This window comes from Fibroporia radiculosa (assembly GCF_000313525.1).
Source record: "Fibroporia radiculosa TFFH 294 genomic supercontigs, scaffold6550, whole genome shotgun sequence".
NCBI lineage: Eukaryota > Fungi > Basidiomycota > Agaricomycetes > Polyporales > Fibroporiaceae > Fibroporia > Fibroporia radiculosa.
In genome coordinates this window covers 31,385-58,247 of record NW_012133437.1, presented here as the reverse complement: position 1 = coordinate 58,247, position 26,863 = coordinate 31,385, and the positions used below count along the sequence as shown (strand labels likewise).

At 54.4% G+C, this 26,863-nt stretch overlaps 13 protein-coding genes across 13 annotated transcripts; 6 read left to right on the top strand and 7 right to left on the bottom strand.

Moving 5' to 3' along the window:
* Window positions 1–2,230: 2,230 nt before the first annotated feature.
* On the top strand, window positions 2,231–3,026 carry FIBRA_06224 (uncharacterized protein; the record flags this gene model as incomplete). Its single annotated transcript, XM_012327958.1, has 5 exons — window positions 2,231–2,288; window positions 2,336–2,475; window positions 2,527–2,711; window positions 2,779–2,876; window positions 2,932–3,026. 5 exons carry the CDS (start codon window positions 2,231–2,233, stop codon window positions 3,024–3,026), a joined length of 576 nt encoding a protein of 191 aa, XP_012183348.1.
* Window positions 3,027–3,564: 538 nt separating this feature from the next.
* Window positions 3,565–7,352, bottom strand: FIBRA_06223 (uncharacterized protein; the record flags this gene model as incomplete). The annotated part of the gene is made up of 21 exons (XM_012327957.1): window positions 3,565–3,823; window positions 3,904–4,340; window positions 4,407–4,505; window positions 4,687–4,735; window positions 4,794–4,868; window positions 4,922–5,000; window positions 5,060–5,272; window positions 5,319–5,333; window positions 5,390–5,483; window positions 5,537–5,583; window positions 5,637–5,755; window positions 5,811–5,847; window positions 5,901–6,033; window positions 6,091–6,425; window positions 6,478–6,494; window positions 6,547–6,632; window positions 6,692–6,791; window positions 6,850–6,869; window positions 6,931–7,049; window positions 7,096–7,126; window positions 7,200–7,352. 21 exons carry the CDS (start codon window positions 7,350–7,352, stop codon window positions 3,565–3,567), a joined length of 2,517 nt encoding a protein of 838 aa, XP_012183347.1.
* Window positions 7,353–8,107: 755 nt separating this feature from the next.
* Window positions 8,108–9,654, top strand: FIBRA_06222 (uncharacterized protein; the record flags this gene model as incomplete). Its single annotated transcript, XM_012327956.1, has 4 exons — window positions 8,108–9,121; window positions 9,171–9,287; window positions 9,348–9,462; window positions 9,521–9,654. 4 exons carry the CDS (start codon window positions 8,108–8,110, stop codon window positions 9,652–9,654), a joined length of 1,380 nt encoding a protein of 459 aa, XP_012183346.1.
* A 462-nt stretch (window positions 9,655–10,116) lies between these two features.
* FIBRA_06221 (uncharacterized protein) lies at window positions 10,117–11,010 on the bottom strand (the record flags this gene model as incomplete). Its single annotated transcript, XM_012327955.1, has 5 exons — window positions 10,117–10,190; window positions 10,245–10,359; window positions 10,412–10,526; window positions 10,580–10,757; window positions 10,830–11,010. 5 exons carry the CDS (start codon window positions 11,008–11,010, stop codon window positions 10,117–10,119), a joined length of 663 nt encoding a protein of 220 aa, XP_012183345.1.
* Window positions 11,011–11,346: 336 nt separating this feature from the next.
* Window positions 11,347–12,742, bottom strand: FIBRA_06220 (uncharacterized protein; the record flags this gene model as incomplete). Its single annotated transcript, XM_012327954.1, has 5 exons — window positions 11,347–11,389; window positions 11,443–11,537; window positions 11,590–11,808; window positions 11,861–12,151; window positions 12,209–12,742. 5 exons carry the CDS (start codon window positions 12,740–12,742, stop codon window positions 11,347–11,349), a joined length of 1,182 nt encoding a protein of 393 aa, XP_012183344.1.
* Window positions 12,743–13,230: 488 nt separating this feature from the next.
* On the top strand, window positions 13,231–14,182 carry FIBRA_06219 (uncharacterized protein; the record flags this gene model as incomplete). The annotated part of the gene is made up of 4 exons (XM_012327953.1): window positions 13,231–13,470; window positions 13,544–13,796; window positions 13,847–13,946; window positions 14,005–14,182. The coding sequence occupies 4 exons, from the start codon at window positions 13,231–13,233 to the stop codon at window positions 14,180–14,182; spliced, it is 771 nt and encodes a 256-aa protein (XP_012183343.1).
* A 197-nt stretch (window positions 14,183–14,379) lies between these two features.
* Window positions 14,380–15,405, bottom strand: FIBRA_06218 (uncharacterized protein; the record flags this gene model as incomplete). The annotated part of the gene is made up of 7 exons (XM_012327952.1): window positions 14,380–14,472; window positions 14,539–14,613; window positions 14,670–14,772; window positions 14,829–14,875; window positions 14,938–15,197; window positions 15,257–15,293; window positions 15,346–15,405. 7 exons carry the CDS (start codon window positions 15,403–15,405, stop codon window positions 14,380–14,382), a joined length of 675 nt encoding a protein of 224 aa, XP_012183342.1.
* Window positions 15,406–17,205: 1,800 nt separating this feature from the next.
* On the top strand, window positions 17,206–18,240 carry FIBRA_06217 (uncharacterized protein; the record flags this gene model as incomplete). Its single annotated transcript, XM_012327951.1, has 8 exons — window positions 17,206–17,225; window positions 17,285–17,372; window positions 17,437–17,509; window positions 17,563–17,630; window positions 17,683–17,708; window positions 17,759–18,012; window positions 18,063–18,109; window positions 18,160–18,240. 8 exons carry the CDS (start codon window positions 17,206–17,208, stop codon window positions 18,238–18,240), a joined length of 657 nt encoding a protein of 218 aa, XP_012183341.1.
* Window positions 18,241–18,915: 675 nt separating this feature from the next.
* FIBRA_06216 (uncharacterized protein) lies at window positions 18,916–20,180 on the top strand (the record flags this gene model as incomplete). Its single annotated transcript, XM_012327950.1, has 4 exons — window positions 18,916–19,050; window positions 19,147–19,921; window positions 19,984–20,108; window positions 20,169–20,180. 4 exons carry the CDS (start codon window positions 18,916–18,918, stop codon window positions 20,178–20,180), a joined length of 1,047 nt encoding a protein of 348 aa, XP_012183340.1.
* A 587-nt stretch (window positions 20,181–20,767) lies between these two features.
* FIBRA_06215 (uncharacterized protein) lies at window positions 20,768–22,820 on the bottom strand (the record flags this gene model as incomplete). Its single annotated transcript, XM_012327949.1, has 7 exons — window positions 20,768–20,854; window positions 20,917–21,005; window positions 21,066–21,655; window positions 21,712–21,902; window positions 21,950–22,160; window positions 22,215–22,312; window positions 22,377–22,820. The coding sequence occupies 7 exons, from the start codon at window positions 22,818–22,820 to the stop codon at window positions 20,768–20,770; spliced, it is 1,710 nt and encodes a 569-aa protein (XP_012183339.1).
* Window positions 22,821–23,408: 588 nt separating this feature from the next.
* FIBRA_06214 (uncharacterized protein) lies at window positions 23,409–24,608 on the bottom strand (the record flags this gene model as incomplete). The annotated part of the gene is made up of 1 exon (XM_012327948.1): window positions 23,409–24,608. The coding sequence occupies one exon, from the start codon at window positions 24,606–24,608 to the stop codon at window positions 23,409–23,411; it is 1,200 nt and encodes a 399-aa protein (XP_012183338.1).
* A 503-nt stretch (window positions 24,609–25,111) lies between these two features.
* On the bottom strand, window positions 25,112–26,117 carry FIBRA_06213 (uncharacterized protein; the record flags this gene model as incomplete). The annotated part of the gene is made up of 6 exons (XM_012327947.1): window positions 25,112–25,332; window positions 25,405–25,518; window positions 25,570–25,755; window positions 25,808–25,867; window positions 25,920–25,971; window positions 26,025–26,117. The coding sequence occupies 6 exons, from the start codon at window positions 26,115–26,117 to the stop codon at window positions 25,112–25,114; spliced, it is 726 nt and encodes a 241-aa protein (XP_012183337.1).
* Window positions 26,118–26,212: 95 nt separating this feature from the next.
* Window positions 26,213–26,665, top strand: FIBRA_06212 (uncharacterized protein; the record flags this gene model as incomplete). Its single annotated transcript, XM_012327946.1, has 4 exons — window positions 26,213–26,326; window positions 26,377–26,478; window positions 26,535–26,588; window positions 26,642–26,665. 4 exons carry the CDS (start codon window positions 26,213–26,215, stop codon window positions 26,663–26,665), a joined length of 294 nt encoding a protein of 97 aa, XP_012183336.1.
* Between the last annotated feature and the right edge of the window lie 198 nt (window positions 26,666–26,863).

The window sequence follows — 26,863 nt, the reverse complement described above, 5'->3', positions numbered from 1 at the left end:
ACATGGCGGCGAGATGGAGGTTGGCTGCAACTGCAACTGCAGCTGGATACGCGCGCGGCTGCCTTCACGACCGTGTTCGAAAATGAACGGTCACGTGAAGGTATCGCGTCGATCCCGTGACCGTGTCGGAGCATGAATGGGCGATCTCGCCCGACAACCCTCCGCAGCGGCGCAGGTCCTGGTTGACCCAGCACGCTCTGGCTGCACGGGTTGCAACACCGTTTCGAAAGAGCACCGGGCACGATCTGGGAAAAAATGTGCAGGTATTGCATTTCTCGCTTTTTGTCAAGGTTTACAAGCTCATCGCTGCGCCACTGTTCTCCAGCCGTCGAGTACCGACTCGAGGGACCTGCTAGGCCCTTGCTCTATGATGGTTACGTGGCTGCTCTCTCTGAAATGCCCAACATGCCATTGGTCATGTCCTCCGTTCCTGATGCGGCCGACGTATAATCAACGTGCTGTAAGATGAACAACGGCATTAATCTCATGCTGATTGTGTGGCTCGTGTCTCGAGTGCTAGTGTGTGTTCCTGTCTACATAGATAGACCCTCTCGAGTGCTGGTGTGTGTTTCCGTCTACATAGATAGACCAACTTTGGTTCTGCCGGCACCAAGAGTACCCCCTTTCGCAGGTCCTGGCTGCTGTGGGGCCATCCATAGGCGCATGGGGCGTCTGGAGAGTCATAGTGTGTATTCGCATTCCCAGTTTCAACAGCACTGCAGCTCACCGGCCCATATCCAGTAGGGCGCGCGTAGGGAAGACTTTGAAGGTGTTCCCTAGATGGGCTATTCTCGCCTGGGAGCTCGAGCCGCACGTTTCCCCGGGGCCGTGCGCGCACCTCGTCAGCCTGGGCACACCTTGCTCAGCAGTGAGCCGGTGATCAATCGAGAATGATGTGCCGCCCCCTGGACCATGCGTTCGGCCGCGTCGTTTGAACCTTGAACCCAATCACAACACGGGCTGCGGGAGCATACACTTGGGAATGCTTATGCAGCCAGCGTGACAGGCGCGGCTGGGGCATGTATGTGGCGTCCAGGGACATTGACACCGGGCAGAGGCCTGGTAAGTCGTGGAGCCGACGGGCGATTTTAGACTATTGGGCGCGATGGACCCCCGGAGCATGCACTGCTCGGGCAGAGTTGACGCTATTGCTAGCATGTATACCGTCCGGGTCTCGATGTGCGTACGTGGTATTTCGGCTGTGCCAGCATCCGACCATCGGTGTATGGCGTCGCAGATGCGGAGATCGTCGCTCGGGCCACTATCATTCGGGTCGTGGTGGGTGACCAAGCGGAGTGACATATATGCGATTTTGAAGGGTCTATCGTCCTACCAACGTTATCGCAGAGCATGTATCACCAAGGAGGAGATGCGGCGGCTGTGGACAACTCTCCACAGGGTCGGCGTCGGCGCCTGGGCTAGCACTAGGCTGGTGTGCGGGGGCGCCTTGTAGAGTGCTCCTTTTCCTTGGGATTTCTTCGGACATTCCATGTGATATTGTGGCATGGGCGCGCGACGGATGCGGATGTGCTAGAGGCTGGACTGCTCGCCGGCGGATCGTCGCCACGCGAATTCATTGTAGGCTGGAGGCACGGGGACGAGAGATGGAGGCGGGGACATATGTCACGGACCGGGGGGGAGGCCAATGGCATATCGGACTCTGAGACACAGCGCTGGGGGGGAAAAGCGTGTTCTGTTATCAGAGTTGATCAGAGCAAAGCGAGAGGGGGAAGGCGGCTGGTGAGACACGCCGAGATCTGGGAAAAAGAGCCCCGGATCCATAGATAGTCGACCTGGGAGAAGAACGACAGACGGTGGAGACTGGCTGGGCCTCCCGCTCCAGCGGTTTACATCATCCGACGACGACGGCATGGCCAATGCGTCGCAAGTGAGTGTGCAGCGGGGCCAATTGTCGCAGGCTCGTTACAGAAAGCAGGGGCCCAGTCGCATACATCCCCGCGCGGAGAAGCAGCGAGGGCGCTGGCTGACGACCGAGAGAGACAGCGGGTGACAGGGTCAGCAGACTGAGTGGGCGACGTTGAGACGTAAAGAGGGACAGCGGAGCTCATCGTCGTCCACGGCGAGGGCAGAGCCGAAAATGCGCGGGGAGGCGCTGGCCGGATCTGGCTGTTAAAAGCCCCTCGGCGGGCGCACCTCTCCCCGCCTCCCTCCCTCCTCCTCCTCCTCCTCCTCCTCCCCGCCGTCGCTCTCCCTAATTTCTCCCTTCGTCATGCCCGGTGACATCCTCAGGAAGAGAAAGATCGCCGTCCTTGGTTCTCGCTCAGTCGGTACGCCCCTCTCTTCTCTCCCGCCGCTCAACCTCATCCCGCAACAGGGAAGTCTTCGCTCGTTATTCAGTTCATCGACAACAACTTTGTGGAATCCTACTACCCTACCATCGAGAGCACCTTTTCCAAGAGCATAAGCTACAAGGGCGTCGAGTACGACTGTGACATCATCGACACCGCCGGCCAGGTCCGTCCTCTCCCTCCCATTCTCCCCCCGAGCTCACCCCCCCGTGCACAGGACGAGTACACCATCCTCAACTCCAAACACGCCATCGGCATCCACGGCTTCGTCCTCGTCTACTCCGTCACGTCCCGCAAGTCCTTCGACATGGTCCAGGTCGTCTACGACAAGATCATCGACTTTTGCGGCATGAACTCTATCCCCTGCGTTATCGTCGGCGCAAAGACCGACCTCCAGCAGAGGTACGTCTCGGGGCAGCCTGCACATCTCCTGCTGTCCCAACCCCCGCCCACATCATTTTCCTCACAGCACAACCAGACAGGTCGCCCCCACTGAAGGCGAGGAGCTCGCAAAGAGCCACCACGCCGCCTGGATCGAGACCAGCGCGAAAAACAACGTTAACGTCGGTACGTCCGTCCCCTCCTCCCGCTCCGCTCACTTCCTCATGCTACAAACCCACAGCCAAGGTCTTCGAGCTCTGTCTTGGCGAAATCGAGAAGGCCGCGCCAAATAGCAACGCCACCGAGCCTCCAGCCAGCAAATGCGTCATTATGTGATGTAGCCTAGACTTTCTTCTCCGTCTCTTTTTGCCGCATCTTGCATCCACCATAGAACGTTTACACTCCCGCGCCACCTCAGCACCCATTGCATTAATCTCCCTCTCGTCATGCTGCATCGCTCTCTCCGCCTCCTAACCTATCATCTGCGGCCGTTGCTCCCTTCCGTTTCTAGGGGTCTTCCTATGTGTATTCGGACTATTGGATACCGTCTGTTCCTGTGCAGCTGCCATCCTGTTCCTTGACTCTCCACCAGTATGTACTGTCTGTATGAGTCTATGCTGTCTGTCGCCCCTCGAGGACTTCTATCCTGTACTAGCCCTTCTTAGAGGTTCTAATAACACGACCGCTAATCCCATTGCGCCGATTGGCGATGTGCCCGATACAATGGCGGCGCCTAGCAGTCCAGATTCATCACACGAGTGCGTTGTGCGCAGCAAATCACAGACACGCTGTTTTCGCACAGACGCCTCTACTAATACACATCCGTCGACAGTATTGCTCTGACGCCGTTCTCTGTCTTCCTGCATTCCACCGCTCACGCAGTCCCATCCCCGAGGAATCTGGCCTTGATTTCCCTCCCCTGCAGTCCCACCACCTTGATCACCTGCGGGTCCCCCGGCACGAGGTCGATGGCCTGGTCGCTCCACTGCGCGGCTGCTCCCTCGACGTCGAGAACGATGCCCTTGATCGGCTTCTGCGTCGCCAGCTCCACCGTCTCGCCGTCCGCGCCAACAGTAATGCGGAGCCCGAGTTCTTTAATGTCGGGGAAAGTGATGTACTTGAACGGCTCGGGCCTGGGTCACCCGGCGTCAGCTCAGCTCGGCCCTCCGCGCCCGCGCGTGCGCGCAGACGCTATCGATGCGTGAACACGCACCAGTTCGAGTAGCGCCCCAGCACCGCCCCGCCCGCGTCGAGCAGCCGCGCGGAGACGACGATCGTCTGGGGCACGTCGCTGACGCGCGTGCGCCGCGGCTGCCCGGGCAGCGGGCCCGCGAACAGCTCCGTGCTCGCGTTCGGCGCGAGCACGACGTCGCGCGCAAACGTCTCGCGCCAATCCGAGTGCAGGTCGAACGCGGCGACCTCGAGCGACGCCTTCTTCGCCGCGAGCGTGCTGTTCGTGCCCCAGATCTCGAGCACCGTCTCGATCACGAAGAACGCGGCGGAGAGCTCGTCCGCGAACGTCTTGTGCTCCTTGCGCGTCATGCCGACCGTGTACGGGCGGAGCTCGCGCTTGATGCTGAAGTACGCCGGCTTCGGGCGCAGGAAGTAGTCCACGATCGCCCACGAGGTCACCGGCCAGCAGTCGTTGATCTGGCAAGCGTGAGCGTGAGACGTCGTAGTAGGGTACACTCAGATCCTGCTAGGGCAGCCGCGCACCTGCCACACGAGGGCGCCAGCCGTGTATTCTCTGCCTTTCCCGCGCCAGTTCCGCCGCCAGAGGCGGTATGCCGACGCCAACGTCTCGGCTTGCATGATCTGAGTGTAGTACACATAGCTTGGGGACACGGGTAAACAGCCGCTTGCTTGGTCCGGCTAGACGTGAAACGCTCACCTGTCCATGTCGAACGAGTGCTTGAAATTCTCCACGAGGTAGAGCTGGATTGATGGTTCGAAGCCCTCAGCACTACCCGTGACAGCCTAGACTAGTAGGACCCACCTCTAACCGTCGTTCGAAGCCGTCAGCTTTGTTGTGGTTGTTCATGGTTCTTGCGCCCGGATTCGTCAGTCCCCAAATGACATAGAAACGTGGCCACACCGGCGCACCTCGACTGGGGAAACCGCTCAGACTTATCTCCGCCGAGCCAGTAGTCGACCGTACGGATGTCCGGGTACGCTTCCCTGGAGCCACAAGCGTCAGCGGAGAAATCGCAGGAGCAATTCAGCGGCCTCACATTCCGAATTCTGACACGAATCGGCCAGCCAGGATGTCCCAGTTGTGCCACGGCTCCTGCGAGCCGTGCCACACGTTCCCTACCGGTGCGGACACGTCAGATGATTCAATTGAGAACACCACTCTCGTAAAGGCGTACACTGGTGCAGGTCGCCATGCTTCTGGTCAGTCGTCGGTTTGCCGAACCCGCTGTACGGAGAACTGCGGTGGTAGTGAATATCGCTCAGCTTCTCGACGACGGTGGGTAGCAGGCGTTCGTAGATGTAGCGCGCCGGGAAGGTAGACGTGCGGAAGTCCGACGTCTCGTCAGAATAGTCCAGATCCAGTTTGCAGGACTCGGCGAGTTGATAATCTGTACTCATCAGGACTCATGGCAATGGACGTCCGCGTCGACTCACCCTCGTTGTTCCCAGCTTATCGAAAAACGTGGTCAAACGGATTCTCTCCTTGGGCCGAGGTTGACACGTACCGAAGATCACCACGGAAGGGTGATGTCTGAGCCTCTTCACATTTTGCTCTGCTTCTACCTCCACGGACTTGACGAACGAATCGTAGGCCGGATACTGAAGCCCAATCGGTCAATCGATCGGCCAGTGCGGATGAATAGTTGACATACCTGTCCGCATCCGAACATGAAATCCTGCCATACCAAGATGCCAAGCTCTGCAAACGCAACATGATTTCAGTCTGCCTACACGCCACATTAGCTCACGCACCATCACATAGGTCGTAGAAGTCATCGGCTTCGTAGATTCCACCTCCCCAAACACGGACCATGTTCTGATTACCATCGACTAGAAGCTGGAGCCATGCGCGATATCGGTCGCGAGTCATCCTTTAGACGAGTAGTCCATGAGGTATCGCATGACGTGATTGATAGAAGGACAAACGTAGTCAGAAAAGAGTCGGCCGGAATCCAGTTGGAGCCTGCGAGGCATTGGCATTTTTTTCTCAGCTTCTCGTCAATTGATCACACGCACCACCGCAAAAAATCCTGATATTGTTGATTTCGAACAGGAATGTGCGGCCCTCCTGATCGACTAGCGGTTCCTGGATGATTTGAGCACGACGGAATGCAATCTTCTGTGTCTTGTGATCGATGATGGCACCATGCTTCAGGAGAGAAAATAAATTGAGTCACAAGTATGGTCGGCAGTGCCGATACCGCACCTCGTCGGCGACCTCGATCTCCACGGTGTATTGAGGCTGTTTACCGTATCCGACCGGATACCATAGCTCGTACGTCCCAGCGGAGAGCTTGAATCGTGCCTTCGCTTCCGAATCAGAAATCTTGATGCTGTTCTGGCCCGTGACAAGAGCGCCGTCGGGCCCTTTGAGATTGACGGAGGCAATGCTATGGTTGTCACGCGACAGCACGAAGTTAACGTCCAGGTTGGCCGACAGGTCCTCGGACACATTTGCGCGAATATCGATATCGGTGATGCGGGCTTGATATGCTTCCAGCACGATGGGCTTCCACGGACCCACTGTCATGAGGACCGGGCCTACAGACCGTTCGTCAGTTATCACTTCTACCGGCAGCCGTGATCAACAGACCCCAGTCCCAACCATAACTGCGCGAAGATGTTAGGGTATTTTGAGTATGCAAGAACAAAAATGGCTCACTTGTATTGCGCCTTTCGAATATGGAGACGGCTAGAGTCGCCGTTCCACAGATTGTACTTTGTGTGGGCCTTCTCGATTTCTCTGCCCTGTAGGGATTATCCAATTGATATTATCATTATATGACAGGCGCGATTGATATCCTTACTTTTCGGAATGCACTCGCAAATTTGATAAGGAGTTCGTTATCTCCGACCTTCACATACTGCTTGACTGGGACCCTATGAGAGATGAACTGATTATCCGTCCTGAAGAAGTGCATTCATTCAGCAAAATGCGCCGTCGAAATACAACGTGAAGACTGACTCTAGTAACTGATGCCCGTTCTGAATGAAAGAAGTCATACAGTCAGCAAACTCCGACTTGATAGATCTGCGTGCAACTCACGAGTATCACGGTAGCAAATGTATCCAGACCATCAAACACAAGGTCTACGTTCGGGGCAGACACTTCTACTTCGCTGACGTTGAACTGAGTCTTGAATGCCCACGGTACCTCGCCGATCCCTACATCAATCAGCAGAAAGTTGAGCAATCGAGCGATATCGCATACACTGCACGTCCCATTCTTGCAGCCCAATGAACTGGATTATGAGTTTTCGGAGAACACGCCGGTGAGCGCAGCTCGTTCGGATCCGAGTGGTAAGAGAAGCTCACTGGGTCAGGGATTTTCTTGTGCTTCAATAGTTCGACATGAACGGTCGTCGGGAACTGATGCACCGACAGCCACTCGCCGTCCTTGACAACCTCCCCTCCTCCAACTTGGGTAAAGGTCCAGCCGTCATGCAGAGTCTTGCTTGTAACAGTCATGGTAAGTAGCTGAGAGTGCTGGTCGATGCGACACCCACGGTCGACTCACTTTTATTGAGGACAATTATCGATGCAGCGCACCGGGCAGCGAAGGTCAGCTGTGCACACCACGGATGGGCTCCCGAGGAATCCCCGACCAGCCCCGAGCCTAAGTTGAAGAACGGCGACGGTCGCCGGGCATGTCTCTCACTAATATCCGGCTGTACTGTACTCGAGCTGCAAGAACATGCACAATTGGTGTATCAGTCATGTGCTGCGGGACGGTTTTTCGGCGAAGTGAATGGGTTCAGATCGACAGGCTATATGCGGTATTTATTCGCAGTGTTGGAAGAATACGCAACGACATGGAGGGATGTCAAGTCAGTTACCATCAGAAACAGTCGTAATCACTAGTCAAAGTCGCCAGGATTTTTTGTTGCTGAAATGTATTGTCGCCTAAATGTAACTGCAAGGACCAACGAAGAGGCAGTATGTGAATGCTTTGACTCTACCCTTGATGCCGACGCATGCAACATCGCAGTACGCTGAGCCGTCTGTGAAGCATTGACTTATTTTTCCAAGGACGTCGACGATGGTAGTGGTGAAGTGGCAGCAGCCGGCGTCTGAGCGATCACGCTGAGCGGCTGCACGCGTTTGTGGTCCGCCCGCCATCGACATCTCCGCGACCTCGTCCCACACCTGCCGCAATTCATCTCGGTCCTGTTTATTCCCATTGCCTGTCCTCCCCGGCGTCCACAGGCGTCGGTGCGACGCAGATGAATTCGCTGACCTATCTCTCTCGCCAATTCGACGTGCTAGCTTCACCCCGCGCGCCACCATCCACCCCAGTCTCAGAATCTCCCCCGCCCCTCCCTGGAGACACAGACCATGCGGACCCCAGGCGACTTCGGTCGTGGTCGACCAGGTCCCTCCGTGTTCCGCTTCCCACTGGCTCGTCTGGGCCATGGTCTATCAAGCGGTCCCTTTCGTCACCTGCAGATGTCGCCGTCTCTGTCGACCAGCCCTTGCTCTATCCAACAAGGAATGCCCCTCTACCCCCTTCACGACCACCATCTAAGCCCTCTTCGCGACGCCCCTCCTTCTCGTCATCCGAGAGAGCAATCCGGCCCATATCGGGCTCAAACTCAATTCTCAGAAGCCTGTTCTTCACGCGTCTCGTATTGTCCTTCTGGAACGCCATCTGCTCTGCCTGGAGATCGCTCACAGGGCAATCGTCTGCACGCACGGTTGATGAGGTAGCCGTAGAGGACGCCTCGGAGGAGGAAGAGAAGGATACTGAAGACGAGAGTAAGGACGAGAGATCTGTACCATTAGACCATCCACAGCGAATTCCACCTCCATTACCATTATTGCCATTCCCTCCGCCAGACGCATTGACACCTTCGTATCCCATATCTCCCACTGTCAGTCACTCGCTTGCAGATATACCCTCATCTGTGGATTCCGATTCGGCATCTCAATCCACTTCTACTGCCGCGAGTTCTCAACAACTTCCTTCCGCATCGCGCTCATCTACACCAGGCTCCGCAACGCATAGAACGCCTGTGCATTTGCAGAAGACTTTGGTGCTGGATCTGGACGAAACGCTCATTCACTCAACCTCTAGACCAATATCATCCATGTCGTCAAGCAGCTCAGGCTTGTTGGGCCTAAGTATCTTTGGACGTCGTAATAAAGGTGCAGGTCATGTAGTCGAGGTGGTCCTTGGCGGACGCAGCACGCTCTACCATGTGTACAAGCGGCCTTTCGTGGATTACTTTCTCAGAAAGGTAAGTGATATTCTCAAGACATTGCGCTCAGTTGTAACTATCTAGATAGGTCTCAGGGTGGTATACACTCGTGATCTTCACGGCCTCAATGCAAGAATACGCCGATCCTGTCATAGATTGGCTAGATGCCGGAAGAGGGATATTGACTCGCCGCCTATTCAGAGAGGTCAGTGCGAATGTATCCAGCGTGTATCAGAGTAGAAGATGAGACTGATCTGGGTGCCAGTCGTGTACTCAACTCCCAAGTGGATCTTACACCAAGGATCTATCAGTCGTGGAGACGGACCTTGCGAGGGTGTGTTTAATCGATAATTCTCCCATTTGTTATAGTGTAAATGAAGGTTCGTCTTCCACCCTTCCTGTGTGATTGAAACCTAAGATCATGCCTAAATTTTGTAGCCAATGGCATACCCATAGAAGGTTGGACCCATGATCCTCACGACGAAGCGCTGCTGGACTTGTTACCAGTGCTCGACTCATTACGCTTCACCAAGGACGTCCGACGAGTTCTTGGCATTCGTGGCTTTTCATGACACAATATCAATGAGGGTTCTTGTTTGTGCATATAGGACATCTGGGTATTCTTGCAAGGACATCGTGGAAGATATTGGTCAATAACTTTGCTGGATTGTTTTGTCAATGTCGTAGCGTCACTGCATAATTATCTGCTTTTAACTCGCTTTGCATCCATATTATACTACTTGACCACTGATCAATTCAAGTTCGATAAACCTTACATCGTAATCGCGTATATCCTTCCGTCTGCACGTACGTACACGGACAACTTGCATCACTTTTACACTCATATCCCTCTATTGTAGAAAATGTCACCTAATTGACAAGATACCAGAATGTGGAGTGTACAATGTGTCGACTGGTGAGTTTGTGATAGCACTAATGAGACACGAGTGGGAGATCCCAGGGTAGTAAGATAATGGAGGTTATTAGCAACAGAACACACGACATAAACGGAAGAGAACATCTGATCTGGTATACTACATAGTCAAGGCTGCTTGCAACTCTCTAAGCTGAGCATCTTCGTCATCTTCAACTGCTATAGGTTGGCGGCCTTGTATATCCAGAATGAGTGTGGACGGACATTGGAATAGACGGTAGCTCTTACTATCTGCGATCCTTGTCGCTCCTGGAGGCTGATGCACTGGGACGTGATCCGCACCCATGAGCCTTTCGTTCAACTCGTCTTGCTCCAGATCAGCTAATTCCGCTCTCAACGAATCCTGCGCGAATTGTTACATGGACCAGTTGGGCGATGGCAACATGGACACTGACCTCGTCGATCTCCACGCCACTGTATGTGTTCGCGGAGATAGCCTCCGAAATCTCGTTCGCCAACTGAGTTTGTTCATGAATCTCGGCGACGGTCTGGTCGACCCTTTCAATTGACCTGAACGGAAAATGAGCGTGTCTTGTCTGCGCAATCTAAACACCTGTACAAACAGTTTGCCATGAATATCCCTCAGTGCGCCGCTCGCCTTCTTCATGGCGGCCATGGTCTCCGCATTGAAGCTTGCTGATTCCAATGTGTTCACTTGCATCTCAAGCTGAAAGCGTGTCCCCTGCAGTCGTTCCAATTCCTGTTCCGTAGCCTTTTTGCGCCGCAGGGCTGCCGTCGCGGCTGCGACCAACATGCGTTGCAGATTCAGAGTAGGTTCAAACCCGACCGCACTCCATATACCAAACCACTCACCATTCTTGTTCGTTACAGCATTCGACTTTGCCTTCTTCAACTCCTCGTCGATCTTCTTCTGCAAGTGTTCCTCTTTCTTGTCTATCATCTGCAGCTGCTGCCGCAGCGTCACAATAGCATCTCTTGACGACTGCTTTGTATCGCGACGACCTCCAAAGTAGCTCATGAATCCTGCCATCATCTTGATAATTAAAGTGGATACAGGTATTTAAGCACAAGCAATGAGCATAACAGTCCGGAACCCGGCCACAGCGTAGAGCAGATGTAGGATGCGACCACACAGTAACAAGCGCTCGCAACCCGGTCACTCGATTCGCTCGATAAGGCAATTACTGCGTATTCTGACTGTAAATTGGGCTGATCGCATGTTAATACTACTAATACTCAAGCAAGGATTATAAATTCGCCAGCGATAAGTGAGTCATCATAACATGAAGCAAATTCATTACAACAATGTGAACAAGCAAGGTCAACATTGGTATTGAAGGGCAGCGGGAGAACCCAACAGAGGCGAGCGTCACTCGTCTTTCTCCAAATCGTTCCCTGAGGAACCATCATCACTGTAGACATTTGATGAGTACCACCCATGATACTTGGCACTATTTCGACTTACTCTTCGTCGTCGCTGCGGTTATCTTCCGCGCCTTGCCCGGATACTACGCGCCATGCGACCAGGCATATTCTCCAGAACCACCAAATTTGAATAAACTGTCGATACGTGTTAACGGACTCGTCCAAGCTACTGGGGAGACCGCCATACCTGCAGCGTGATGAGCATGCTCAGGAAGGTGACATGAACCTCGGTGGTAATGCTGCGCTCGGGCGCCCATATAGATGGAAAGAGGTCTAATGCGGACCATGTAGACTTGATGGCGAGGAGGAACAGGACATGGCGGGTCGTCACCCACGAAAGCATGAAGAAAACAAAGGTCGCGTCGCAGAGCCTCGTGAAGGACAAGTATCGGAACATTTTCGCCAGCTAGTTGGCGACTAGTATCAGCTTCACCTCACAGCAGTAGAGCAATACTCACGGGGAGGAAAATATCACACCAATCCATGATCAACATGATGAGACATCCTATGCGCGTATAATTGTAGAAGTAGCTGCCAATCATCAAGAAAATGGTGATAACATGGTGGGTCATCATCTGCCAATGGTCCTGACGGTGGGCTTCCGCATTGATGATTAGTATTTGGTGCATATAGAACGCGGTGTTCAACGAGTAGTATAGTTTGACAGGTCCAGCAATGGGAATATGAGGATAATTTAGCCAGACGTCTATTGGGTCCAATATGCGGGTCGGGAGGTTGGAATGTACATACTGCATGACTCATGTCAAACTACGGAGGAAAGAGAATGAAGAGGTTCAAAGACCCACCAATCCAAAAGACCATACGAAAGTATAATAGACCACAGGCCAGCCTTGTTCCGCGAAGCGAATCACGCTTCGGTGCATTTTCTTGGCTTCTCTTCTGGAGATTATTACGCCTTGGGCACCTACTGAGTGCCCGTTACTGTTCGACACCACGCGCCGGGCACGCCCATTCTCATTCGCGACTGCCGTAGACTTTCCTTCGCCGTTTGACGCACCATTTGCCTTCCCGTTGCCATTAGACACGCCGTTGTGCCCATTCCCGTTCGCCTTCTTTTGTTTGGCTGAAGCTCGCAGCCTCAAGTCCCGCGTCAGCTTCCACTTCGCAAAAGGCTCAAGAACCCATAGGCGCAACACGTCACGCAAGACGGCCATGATTGCGATGAGGGTTATCAAGAGGCAGCCATCGAGAAGACCTGTTGTGTAATACGAGGAATCTGGGAACGAATCTGGGTTCGCTGGGACAGCCGTCGGGTATGATAGAGTAAAGAAGGGGATAAGGTACGGCGAAAGCCATTGTGGGGCCTGTTCGGTGTTCATTGTGCTTGCTGTATACGTGAGCCACGTCAAAATATCATGAGACGTCCGCTAGGCGCGTTCGTTATGTTTTTGAAAATCGTGACGAGCTGTCTACGATCGAGCGGATGGCTGTGAAGCTCAGTGTCAGATATAAGACATAAGCTGGAACGCGAAAATATGAGAGAACATACGCAAAGGGAAAAACCTCCCGACGCCGGCTGTCACAAAAAGGATATGGACGTGCAGAACGGAGACAGCCAACAGATGGTTGACCTCTACCCCAGCGTCTGCATAAATTGGACGAACGTGTACGGCGGCTTTTGTTACGCCCAATGCAACGTGTGACGTGACCCCCGCCTTGCTGTGGGCGCCTACATGAAGGGTTGGCCAATCCGGGGAAGGCAGCGTCACGGCGTGACCATTTTCTGCCCCGTGGGAACGCGACATGCCAGTCCGGGTCCCGAGATTGGGACATCTACCCGCCCTCCCCAAAAGTACTGCCGACCACGATGTCGAACGCTCAGCCCAACGCGACGCTCTACGTCCACAACCTGAACGACAAGGTCAACAAGGAGGAGCTGCGCTCGCAACTTTTCGCCCTGTTCACGACCTATGGCCGCGTCATCGATGTCGTTGCAGCAAAGGGCCCCAAGATGCGCGGGCAAGCGTTCCTCGTGTTCGCCGACCTGACGGGAGCGACCGCGGCGATGCGGGCCTGCGAAGGTATCGTGTTTTATGACAAGCCGATGGTGCGCCACCCATCTCAGAAGCCTTGCGTTTGAAAGTCGTTGATATGGACAAGTGTGCCCGCGCGTGCTACAGCGGGTAGAGTACGCAAAGACCAAGTCCTACGCGACCCTGCAGAGAGAAGACCCGAACTTCGTACCGCCAATGTCGGTGCATACGAAGAACGCGAACGCACAAGCGGCGTCCAGCGAAAAGCGGCAGAGGGATGACAGGATGGACGAGGATGAGCGGGCGCTGAAGAGGGAGAGAGCGGCAGACGATGACGACGACGATGAAGAGATGGAGATCGAGGATGATGATGATGGTGCGAAGGAAACGTCGACAGGTGGTGCGTATATCTTGCCCTGCCGCTCCCACTCAATCTGACTTCAACCTCAGGGGCAATGCCTGCGATCGTCCAGTCTCAGTCAGCAAGACTGCTGTGCACAAACCTGCCCCAAGAGGTCACAGACGACGTGCTCGCCGTCCTTTTCCAACAGTGCGTTCCTATGCTCCGTGGAGCGGCGATAGTCTGACTGATAATGAGATGCTCCCAGATATCAGGGATTCCAATCAACTCATGTGGCACAGTCACCGACACCAAATACGGCCGGACAGAACGTAAAAATGGCCCAAGTCATATTCGATTCGCCAGAATTAGCATCTGCTGCAAAAGAAGCACTGGATGGCTTCACGCTAAAGAAAGGATGGGTGATGTCTGTGGCGTATATCTGATGTGTGTTGTACTATCGGTAAATCCAATTTTATTGCTTTGGGCCCATTGAACGGTGTCTCTCATGACGTATCCGCATACGTATCTCATCGCACACAAGCGAGCCGCAACATGAGGAGAATGCGAACGCGTACCGCTAATCACGTCATTATGTACAGATACAGTACCGGAAACTTCCTTGCTTCTGAGTCCATGCTGTTCATGCAAGAGCGCTGTGGATAGCCTCGCCGACGCCCTTCGCCGAAGCGGGGTTCTGGCCAGTGATAAGCTTGCCATCAACAATGACTTTCACCTATCATTGCAGAATTACAGGACATATCAGCTAAATCGACGAATGCAAACAAATGGTACGACGTACACCCCACGGCTCTCCGGCCTTCTCGTATTTTGCGCCAAGCGCCTTAATTCTGTCCTCCAGGAGGAAGGGCACGTCCTGGGCAAGAAAGATCAACAAGTAGCCGGAAAAAGACCAGTTTGCAACACACTGACCTTGACCTTTCCGACCTGCTCTTCCTCAAAGTTCGAGAACCCAGTTGCGGCCTTTCCGTTGAAGATAGACTCGCCTGTGGAACCCGTGACACCTACGAGGGCACTGAACGCGCAACAGCCTATCAACATGTGCCTCCGGGATATACACAGTACACTCACGCAGGCCCATGGCACACGGCGGAGGTGATCTTCCCGGCGCGCCAGAACTGCACCATCGGAGCCGCATCAGCCATCCCGGGCGCATACACGCACTACCAGATGGGCGCACCTGATTCGCGAGATTGATGTTCACCGGATCCGTCGCAAGGTCGATGACGGGGCCGTGCCCGCCGACGTAGAAGATCGCGTCGTACGCGCTGGAGTCAACATCGGCGAGCTTTTTTGCCGCGGTGAACTTTGCCTGCACGACTGCGTCCTGCAGGAAGCGTGTGCTCTCATCGTCTGTGAACATCTTCACGCTCGACTCGTCGATGGGCGGGTTGGGCCCGTTCGGGGAGGCGAAGTCAACGGTGTGGTGTGGCGCGAGTACTGTGTGCGTTATGAGGTGAGATCTATGGCCCAGTAAACGGGCAGTGTGGGGTGCGTACTGTAATAGGGGTGTGCGGCCTCTGGGAGGTACCAGCCCTATTGAGAGATCGATGAGCGGCGAGGGACACGAGAGGAGGGGAGGATGTACCGTCTGAGCGCCGGTGAGAGTCTTGTCGCAGGAGGTATACACGAAGAGGATGCGTCCCATGGTGGGTATCAAGAGTAGCTGGAGGGGAAATTGGTGAGCAAGCGACGCCGATGACGTCCTGATATATGCGCGGAGGGGCTTTGTCAGATCTGTCGGAGGCAGGCGTGGCTAAACCAAGATCCTCCTGCATCGTCTGGGTGGGAGCCTCATCCCGGAATGGACGAGATGGGTAGAGAATAATGGCGTGCGATGGTGAGGATTGGTCAGTCATGCTGCACTCATAATTACAAGTCCAGCCCGAGTTTGTTGGGCAAGGCGATTAGTCAGAAAGCTATTTACGCCTAAACTGATCTGAGAGGGGTTGTGTCCGATGGCTTTTTATTTCATAGCCAGAGGTGCACTCAGATAAATAGTCTCCTACCAGAGGCATACTCACCGGATAGTCCAATCCATAGCTGTCTCAGTCCCCGGGTCACCTGTAGCGCCCGCCGGGGCAGATCTACATCTTGATCTCACCCAAATCTCGCCAGAGCATATTCAAGTTCTACTTGCAACCGACAATCCGACAATCCAGAATCACGACATTCAAAATACAAGCTGCCTCAATTTATACTGCCTATCCAGTCTGCCAACGGCTGAAAGGAAACCGAGAGAGGGAGAAATCCGGGGTCAAAACATGGTTGCATCTTCGCCAATAATCGCTACTACTCAACACAAAGCCGAGAAAACGCATCAATAAGTCGTCGTGCAGGGCCTTGTCATATTTCTCGCGGACATCATAGATGACAGCTGGCGGCAGACAAGGTGGAACCATACAGGAGTGGTATGTCGAATGCTTTTCCGACATGAAAAATGCAAACCAAATCAGGAGCGGCTACCTGTGCATCGACGTGGGAGACGCCTCGATGATCGTCTGGCTGCTGTACACTGCAGCGCCCTCCAAGACCATGGCGCAAGCGGTGCAGCATCGTATCGAGAGACTGGTTGCGCCTACATCCTCGGGCTGGGGGGAGAGAGGTGTAAGTCAGTGCATGCCTTGAATTTAGTTCGTTTCTGTCCATAGTCCATGGCGCATGCATTGCGGGGACCAAGTCTCTTCACTCACTGTCATCTGACAGGCCTGAGGAGGCAAGAGTCGGATTGCAAGATATCACTGCCTGCATTTTCCACTTGCCGCTTGACAGTACTTATCGGACCAATACCTCTGAATCTTCGTAAGCAAAGTCGTCAATATACAAATACCCTTAGTGGCTTCCATAACGTCCGTCATCCAGCTCTTCGGATCATGCTGAGAAGGAGGGTAGAAGCGTAGAGCAGATACCACGAGGCTTCCGCGGCTTTGGGTAGGGGAAAGCGGGCGGGAATGCTGGCGCAGATGTGTCCTATAAAAAGTCAGAACAGGACTCCCACATGTTGCGAAGAAAAAAATGAGTAATCACTACTGTCAATGCCACGACCACACCAAACTCGTATCTGGTTGTTCCAGCAGCAATTCTAGGCTTCCCACAACTTCAAGCTACGAGTAGGCGGGGACGCGAGAGTGGGTGCTTGCAACAACCGAACGCAAATTCGCCACAAGCGAACCTGCAGTGAAGCAGCAGAGGACGAATGGCACGATAGAAGCTCCGCTGCATTCACCACAAGTAGACTGAAATTAGACTGACAAAATTGTCGTCGTGTCGATTAGATGTTGCAAATGTCGCCGAGCGAGAAGTCACAGAGAACGACTGGTTAACTGAGCCCACAGCGCGGGGCCCAGGGCGAGGGCGCGATCTCTTGGGCGCCTATCGTGTCGGGATCACAACGGCCTCAGTCTCTGGCTCTCTACTATCTACCCTCACCTGCTTACTCTTTCTCACCATGTCGGCATTCTTCGGTTTGTCAGTGACTGATGCTTACTTCGCGGGAGATGCCTAATCCATATCGTCCACTACGGCAGAGGCAAGACACGCACTTTCAAGCCACGCAAGGACGTCCCAGAAGGCACAAAGCAGTACCAGCTGCGAAAGTATGCCGAGGCCACGCTGGTACGACGTCTGGTTTCGTTCGTGTGGGCAGCAGAGTCACCGCGGTACACTGTGAAACGTGTAGGGCTCGGGGAACCTCCGCTTAGCGGTACAGCTCCCCGACGGCGAGGATCTGAACGAGTGGCTCGCGGTACATGGTGCGTGTCGTCCTCTGTCCCGATAGCCGGGCGTTTCATCGTGGAGCATACAGCGGTCGATTTCTTCAATCATCTGAACATGCTATATGGGACGATCACGGAGTTTTGTACGCCGCAGGAGGTACGTCAGCGATCTCGCTAACAGTAACGTGTCGATTTCATTCATTGCGCAGTGCCCCATCATGTCTGCGGGCCCACGGTCGGTTCTGTGCTCCGCTTCAGCCGATGTTGCCTCATTTTCCGATGCAGATACGAATATCTCTGGGAGGACGGCGTGCGGTTCAAGCGACCAACGAAGCTGCCCGCTCCAGAGTATGTAGACGCGCTCATGAACTGGGCTCAAGGCCTGCTCGACAACGAGGAGATTTTCCCGAACAGGATTGGCGTGCCGTTCCCTAAGAACTTCCGGGACACGATACGGACTATATTCCGGAGGCTTTTCAGGGTGTACGCGCACGTCTACAGTAATCACTTTGACCATGTATGCGCGCTGGGGATCGAAGGTGGGTTTTTGTACGCAGATGGAAGCTGTGTAACTGATACCGGCGCGCAGCACATCTGAACACGAGCTACCGCCACTTTTTTCTGTTTGTCCACGAGGTGCGCAGGGGGCTGGTTATCTTTGGTATGCACGCTGAATGCCGGGCTAGTTTGACCTGGTGGACAAAAAAGAGCTTGCGCCATTGGACGAGCTGAATGATGCAATCCTCGCGGAGGAGAAATCTCGATAGCGGTGGGGTGACTGGCCTAGGTCGGGTCTGTCGTCGAGGAGAACGGTTGTGGCCGCCATGCGGCACGGGGCAGCTGACAGAAACAGGGGTGTGCAGAATTGTGGGGCATGCAACTTGGAGGATAGAGATGGGTTGGAGAGGCGTGATAGGTTCTTGTGGCTGCATGGCTGTACGATAGCGGTGGCGAGTACAGAGACCGAGATCGTGGGATCTGGAGACGTCATGCACGGTGGCGGCGCGGGGGCGGACGCAAGGCGGGGCGCTGTCTTGGCAGATGGGCCTCCCAGCCTGCGCCCAGAACAGCTCGAGGGCACAAAGGGGCGTCGAGAACGTGCAGTCCGTCGCCGCCATCGTCGACAGCGGCGAGAATGCGCTGGAGAGGGGTGAGAGAGGGCGCGCCGGATCAGCCCCCATGGTTGGAACCGCGACACGCCTCGCCGTGACGTCTGCCCGCTGACTGTGCCTAGTCCTTCTCCATCCTGTACAAGCTTCATCTCCAGCCCGTCGCCTTATATTTCTCCCTCTCTCCACTCTTCCTTCCTTTCTTCCTCCCGTCCCGCCCCTCCTCCCTCCTCTCCCTCCTCTCCTCTCCACCTACCTCGTCTTCTTCTAACCCTCCTTTGCTCCCCTCTATTCTCGTCTACGCCTCTTGCCCCCTTTACTGTCACGTAAATTATGGAAAATCCAGAGTGGGACTTTCTCCAGTTTGTCTCTGAGCCCTTTGAGGTGCCAGACTCCTCCGCTCCTGAAAGGCCCGTAGCGGAAAAAACGACGTTCTCCGCGCCTCCTTCTCAGGTCCCCACTCCACCCGTAAGCACATACATATTTCCTCCTCAGTTCACGGCTGCTCACTCTATTCACTGTACACCCTCCCGGCACCGCATATATACGCTCCAACTCTTTTAGCTTTCCAACAAAGGCTCCCCGGGCGAATCAACATCTGAGCTCAATGCTGTTGTCTCAGTCTCTACAACATTCTTCCCGGGTGCTAATCTCAATAATCTCCCTCCGGACGTCATCTTTCTCTCCTCCGACGCCGTCTTTTTCTACGTCCACTGCCACCACCTGCTCGCCGCGTCCGACAATGGCTTCTGCTCCCTCCTTCCACCAAAGTCCTCCAAGACGGCTGCCCTCGCCCCAAAGGGCATCAACTTATCTGACGACATTGGCCCCATAATCCCCCTACCAGAGCCCTCCCCTGTACTCAATGTAATCCTCCACACTATTTACAGTGTTTCCTGCGCACACTACTCCCCAGCGATTGAAACTCTTGTCATCGCACTCGACTCATTGCGGCGGTATGGCGTCTCACTCTCGCAGTATTGCGCACCTTCAACACCACTATATGCGCTGATTCTCGCGCATGCGCCCATCGCGCCCCTCGAAATATACTCCGCCGCGGCGCGTCACGATCTCTATGAGCTCGCAGTACCGGTTTCCGCGCATCTACTCAGCTACCCGCTGCCAGCGCTCTCAGACGACTTTTCGCACCGGATGGGCGCCGTCTACTTGAAGCGCCTCTTCTTCCTTCACCTCGGCCGTATAGATGCGCTTAAACGCCTTTTGCTGCCCCCACCACACCCTCATGCTCCCACGCCCGATTGCGATTTTACGGAGCAGAAAAAGCTCACGCGTGCATGGGCCCTCGCGTCCGCATACTTAGCATGGGACGCACGACCAGGTGTGTGTTTTCGGAGTTGTGTGCTTAATAAGGTCCGACATTAATGAGCGCCAATTGTGCAGATCTCTCCACGAGTGCGATGGAAAACGCGCTCTGCCCGCTGGCCGAACATCTTAATTGTGACGTTTGCAAACAGACGCTGGCTGAACGAATCAAACAACTCATTGTGCAATGGTCCGTCGTCAAGGTGTGTACATGCGTGCTCAAAGTAGATATGTGGGGTGCTGATCACGTATGTATCTTTCAGCGGACCATATAAGGCGGTATCACAAGACTGCAGGGTATTTGAACCTTCGGAAAAGTTGTGCACGCTGCAAACCTTGATAACTTATTCATTCAGCATCGACCAGCCTCGCCCATCACCGGCTATAAGGATTGTACGGATACTATCTTTTTCACCTCTTCATCAGCATTCACGTACCCCCTCCCTCGCATCGTCATCATCATCGCTTTGAAAAAAACACTGGTCGTACCATTATCCTCATGTGTATTGGTAGTCCTTTCGAGCATAATTCCTTTCATTTTTTACGCGCTGTCTGTAGTTCGTCCGCCGTCCCCACGTTTTCTGTTGTACTCTAACCGTCATCACTTTCTGCGCCCATAGACGATACACGTTTTGCGTTCGTATTCCATAGATACCAAGTATTGTACAATCCGCCCGGAGACGTCGATGCCACATGCTCAACTGAGCTCAGCATGTCCGTTGTCTGTCTGTCGTCTGTGGTTGCTTATTATGTTCACACCTGTATTCGCATACTCCATACACGCTCTAGTACTGTGCATCTGGTCTCAGACGTCGTTTGATGACGTTGAGTGTCTGCGTGCGCTCCGTAGGCGCGAACACCACTATATGCTCACTGCGTCTACTTTGCGCTTTGCGCTTTTGATTTTGTGGATCTCCTCGCGCTTCCCGAAGTTGGAGTCGTGGAGCTCCTAGGAACAGGCAGTGCATGAGGGTCTCATTCTGGACGAACATTAGCCTGCGCGCCACATACCATGTTCGCCAGCCGCTTCGCTGTGGAGACGGCATTCAACTTCTCCAGAACCTTTGCCTCCGGCAGCGCCATCTCTGACAGCTTCGTCTCTGCAAAGCGCAGTCAGCAACAGCCCAACACGGCAGCACAACGCCGCAGCCAAGACGCACTGATCCGCGCCTCCACGCGCAGCACTCGCTCCTCGTCCCGCTCCGTGACGAAGCTCACCGCGACACCGCCCCGCCCACGGCGCGCGGTACGGCCGACGCGGTGCGTGTACTCCTCCGGCTCGTCGGGCATGTCCCAGTTCACGACGAGCGCGACGTCCGCGATGTCGAGCCCGCGCGCGCCGACGTCCGTCGACACGAGCACGGGCACGACGCTCGCGCGGAAGAGGCCCAGCGACGCGAGCCGCTCCCGCTGCGTCAGCCGCGAGTGCAGCGCGGTGCTCCGGATGTGCAGCGTCTGCAGCAGGTGCGTCAGGTAGGCGGCCGTCCGTGGGCGCTTGCAAAATATGATCGTCGGCGGTGGCTGCTCGATCGCCTCGGGGTCGTCTGTGGCGGACTTGCTCTTGCCCTTTTTTGTTCTGGATTTGGAGGCTGCCTGGGGCTTCTTGGAGCCCTTTGTAGGCTCTGGAGGTGCGCGCCGGAAGGGGAGTATGGATTCGGGGGGATTGCAGAGGAGGTGGTACAGATATGACTCGCGGACATGCGACGGGACGAGGATATAGTGTTGCTGGAGGGTATCGACAGTCTCGACGCTGCGGGGATCACTCAATATGATAGGTCATCAATTTGTCCGTTAGAATAAGCTTACGCTTCCACCATTCTGTGTATGAAAGGCTTTTGCTTGCCCGGTCTGGGGGGCGCTTGAGCAACGCTCTCGACTGCCGGAGTCAAGGTGGCTGTAAATAGACACGTCTGTCGTTCCTTCGGGAGAGCATCGAATAAAAATGACAGCTCAGGAGCAAATGTGGGTGTCAGCAGCCGATCCGCTTCATCGAGGACCTGGAGACGATGAGCTCCCATCAAGCCGCAAGTGAACGAAGACATACCAGAAACTTCACGCGTGAGAGGTCCCACTCTCCTGCGGTGCTCTTCAGAAGATCGACTATCCGGCCAGGAGTGGCGACGACCACATGCGGTCGATTGTTCAGCTCGAGAGCCTGTGTCATCATGTCCATGCCGCCCACGACGACAGCAGTGCGCACATTAAGGGCAGATCCGAGGACGGCAAACTGTTCTGAGATTTGGAACGCAAGCTCACTGAAGGGCCAGTCAGACGGCTACATCCACATACCGCGTTGAATACGAGCATACCGTGTGGGCGTCAGCACCAGCGCAAAGATGCCATAAGGGTCGACAGCAAGCCTTTGGAGGATAGGGAGGGCAAACGCGATGGTTTTACCGGACCCTGTCTTCGCATTCCCTATGCAGTCTCTACCTTGGATGCTAAAAATGTCAATGCCTGGGTTCAATCACGCGATTGGAGAACTTGCCTTGTAGTAGGGGTGGAAGACAGGCTGCTTGAATCTCCGTGGGAGAACGAATGGACATTTTTGACAATGCGGAAAGGAGCGCAGATGAGATCCCGAGCGAAGCAAACGTCGAAGGCAAAGGTTTTGTAGAACTTTGCGCTTCGCGCGGGGCGACATTGGAGGCTCTGGAGACGAAGGCAACTCTAGACGATGAGAAGCGGTCTTCTGTGGTGTCGACCAAGTCAGACTGAACGTCTTGCTCAAGTTCATCTTCGTTCTCAGAGCTGTCCGACCCGTCCTCCGAGTTGGAAGAATGTGCGGATGAGGTCGACCCTTGCTGTTCGTCGAGAAGGACATCTTCCTGCTCCAACCGCGTGCGAGGCCTCTTTGTGGGATGGCCTTCCTGGAGGCGCAAGAGGTCGTCTGTGGAGAGATCAAAGCGTTTCATTCCGAGGTGGACGAGTCGGGTGAAGGACTTTGCGCGGCGTCTGCCCCCGTCGATTCCGGCTTTCTCGGACTCATCAGCCACCCGTGCCGAATCATTCTTCAGGCTGCCTCATCGAACGGGAAACATATATATTCTAATTGTCTGGACAATCAAAGCTGGAGATTACAGAGGAGATGCTGCGCTCAATCTCATTTTCAATGACCACAAAGCAAGTGGTCGACGGAGCCTCCGAGAGATTCACCGCGAATTTGGGTTCAAACACTATACGTTACAGTTCCCCGGAATCTGGGTATTCTTGTTCCCCGTGCAATCAACATTGACACAGACAACATCCTCGAGATCCCGGGAGGTGCTGCTCTTGGCACACTCACGGCACAACGTCTGTCAGAAGCTCCCCCGGATCCCGGGGAGTCTTGAGCGCCTGAGGTTGAACACTGTCATTCCGAATGAATGCGACCGCATCGAGCCAAGCTAGTATATATTCTAGTGAGCATGTAACGTATATATTATCTAGGCAGACATAGTTCGGACATCATTACTCCATGCAGCCCATATAGACAAATCCGCGTACCTAAAGGTTGCGAGTGATCAGAGCGTAAGCCACACGGTTTCGCCGGCAGCCTTGTTGACACGGTTCATGATAGCAAGTCCTTCTCTTTCTTCCCTGAGCTCCTCAATAAGTATCACGTCCACTCCAGCAGCATCCAGGGTGAGCAGCCCATCGAAGAGGCGCTGAGCAGATGTAGAAGGGTCTGACAAGGAACCCAGTGCAAAGAGGTCCCACTGGATCCCATCGAAAGCAGTCATCCTGGAAATGACGGGAGAATCAGAGGGCACTAATAGACCGACCCGCAACGGATTTTGGGGAGATGGAGTCCGCGTTTGAAGAGACTTCAGTAGGGAGGCAACGTCGATCGCATGCTCATGCGATGGAGGCGCAGACGTCTTTAGAAGGACGACCGGAACGGCGGGTGAGTAGTGTCGGTACTTCATCCCTGGCGTCGTCGGGGCCTGCTCAATGGCCTCGTCCCGAAAATCTCGACGGTGGACTAGAACCTGTGGTACCGTCCCTCTACCGCCCATCTCTTCCCGCATAGCGTCCTCGATATCCTCCACCGTCACCCCGCCCGGGCGCAAGACGCGAATGTTCCCATCTTCGTGAAGCCCATCCACCACGGTGCTTTCGAGGCCGACTCCGCAGGGACCTCCGTCAAGAATCAGGCCAACTTTGCCGTCCAGGTCCCTGAGGACGTGTTCGGCACGCGTCGGGCTGGGTCTCCCCGACGAATTTGCGCTCGGAGCAGCTATAGGCGCATTGGCGACGGCGATGAGCGCCCTCGCGACTGGATGAGAGGGCATCCTGATTGCGACAGTCGGTTGATTGGCAGTAACAATGGACGGCACGATTGAAGGGTTGGTATGAAAGAGGAGGGTTAGTGCGCCGGGCCAGAAACGTCTCATCAGGATGTCGTATACTAGAGGAATGGTGTACCCCTCCGGCAGCAGCTTGTGCAGCATACTCACCGAGGAGACATGGACGATCAAAGGATTGTCTGGAGGACGGCCCTTCGCGGCGAATATTCGTGCCGCCGCCGTCGAGTCCAAAGCTACAGCTCCCAGCCCGTACACCGTCTCCGTCGGGAATGCGACCGTCTCTAGGTCATTTAATAGCTGAGCCGCACGGCGGATGGCTTGCTGTGTGTCGGTGCAAGATATTCGGGGCTCATCCGAGGCCGAGAAGGAGATGGAGGAGGAGTCGCACCGGAGAACCTTCGTCGCGTGCGCCATGCTGGAACGGGAGCTGGATGTCGCGTACGTCTTGTAAAATCTGGTCCAGAGCCTATGTAGCTTCATTCATGGGTTATAATGCCCAAGGCGAGTGAAACGATAAAATCTCCAGCTTGCAGCATCGATGATGACTCGAAGTGGAATTGAACGATGAAGGAGGGATTACCTAACGGGCCCACCCTCGCCTTATTAGCCGGTACCGCGATGGGCGCTCGCGAGTGCAAGCTAGAAATTCATCTAATGTGTTCTATCAAGTACACTAGAGGAAGGAGCAGGCGTTCTTTTGTCTACCGAACGTGACAGCACACCCAAGCGTATATCCTGAAGTGAGAGCCTGCGGATTAAAAAGTGCTGGTAATGTCAATCTCATATGCTATCTGAACAAGCTGAATCGAATTGGTGGATACAGGTAGTAATAGAAGACAGACACTATGCCATAGGCAAAGCAACAGCAGCACCAGCATATGATCACACCAGACGGAAATCCATGGACAATGGGAGCATTACCTTCCTCCCATCATTCTCATCCTGTCGGGGTGCATACCTCCTGGCACTCCAGAGCCAGGATCCCCGTTTTGTGGTGGCGGCCCTTGTCCGGGAGGGAAACCATTTGGCGGTCCACCAAAGCTTCCGCCTGGGGGGGCAGGGGGCATATTGCCGCCCGGAGGGAATGGAGGCCGATTACCACCCGGAGGACCTCCACCAGGAGGGAAGGGTGGCATTCCTACAAATTCAGGGTCAAGCAAGTGAAAAAACGATGAAAATTATAGATAAATGAGTCCTGGTCCATGCATACCTGGAGGTCCCATACCAGGGGGAGGCATTCCGTTCGGTGGGAAGGGGGGCCCACCTGGTGGACCCATCATACCGGGAGGGGGCATCCCAGGAGGGAATGGCGGTCGAGGCGGGACTGAAGATTTATAGATGAGTGTATGCTACACAGCCAATCAACTCAACTTACGTCCTGGAGGACCACCGAAAGGCGGCCCTCCAAATCCCATGGGCGGGGGTGGGCCACCGAAACCAGGGAGTGGAGGCGCTAGATGTTGAGGACCGAAGCCAAAGCCTCCGGGAGGAGGACCCCCGCTCGACTCATAGGCCGCTGTGATTTGGTCAATGATGCTCTGGGCCTTGTCATGTCCGAGTGCTGCATGAGTAGTGGTGAGTGATCAAACACTGACTATAAGATATGAACATACATGCATAATAATCCCGAACGTTCGCGAGGTGATTTCGGCCGCTGTTGTGAGCTTTGCGAACTGTTTGAAGAGAATGAGAAGTCTTCAAGACCGCAGTGTGAAGCTGGCATACCTGAAGCTGAATCATGCGTCAGAAAAACATCACAATAGTCACAGTAGTGTTTCTATGTGAGCTGATTTAGCGGCAAGTACAAGACTGTAGTGAGAAAGAACGTACTGGCATCTCTGCAGTTGGCGCGAGACGAGCGAGGAGTCTAGAGGAAAGGCGCGCGCACAGTGGCGGAATTGTGGCGGAGGTCGAAAGGCTCATCACGTCACGTGAATGCACATTCCATTTCCGTCAACTTCAAGCGCGCGGTCTTTTAAGTTTCTAGGACGCGCCGAGCTTGCTCATAGCATGCAAACATGGACCCGGCTTCCTCTGGCATCCAGGAGCCCTTTGACTTGATTAGGCTTTCGCTCAGTGAACGTGTCTTTGTGAAGTTGCGCGGAGATCGCGAATTGACTGGTGTTCTGCATGTGCGCTGGCTCCTATTATCGCCCATTCTACACTGACGACCTGCATACAGGCTTATGATGGACACATGAATCTAATCCTAAGTGATGTTGAAGAGACTATTATGATCGTTGATCAAGTCGAAGGTGCACCCGAAGGGAAAGGGACTGTAAATGTGTGGTCTAACTTTCGCATTCCTTCGACATGACTTTAATTCCTGTCGTTCCCCAGGTTGCGAAGAGGAAAATGGAGATGCTATTCGTCAGAGGAGACGGCGTGATTTTGGTGTGTTCTTCCTTGTGTCATACTGAATGTGATTTTTATTTGCCTTCGCTCAGGTGTCGCCTCCTTCGCGAACTTAAGCACTTTCAACGCCAATATATTTTTCGGCGTAGGCATAGGCTATCGACACAGATTGCCGATGGTGTAGTTTGGTACAGTAACAACTTGGCCATACGTTATGAAAATATAATGATGCGAAACCAGTCACTAGTAAGTTGCTTTCGAAAAATCTATATCCGATCACCGTTCAACACTCCATCCTTGATAGAAGACGAATA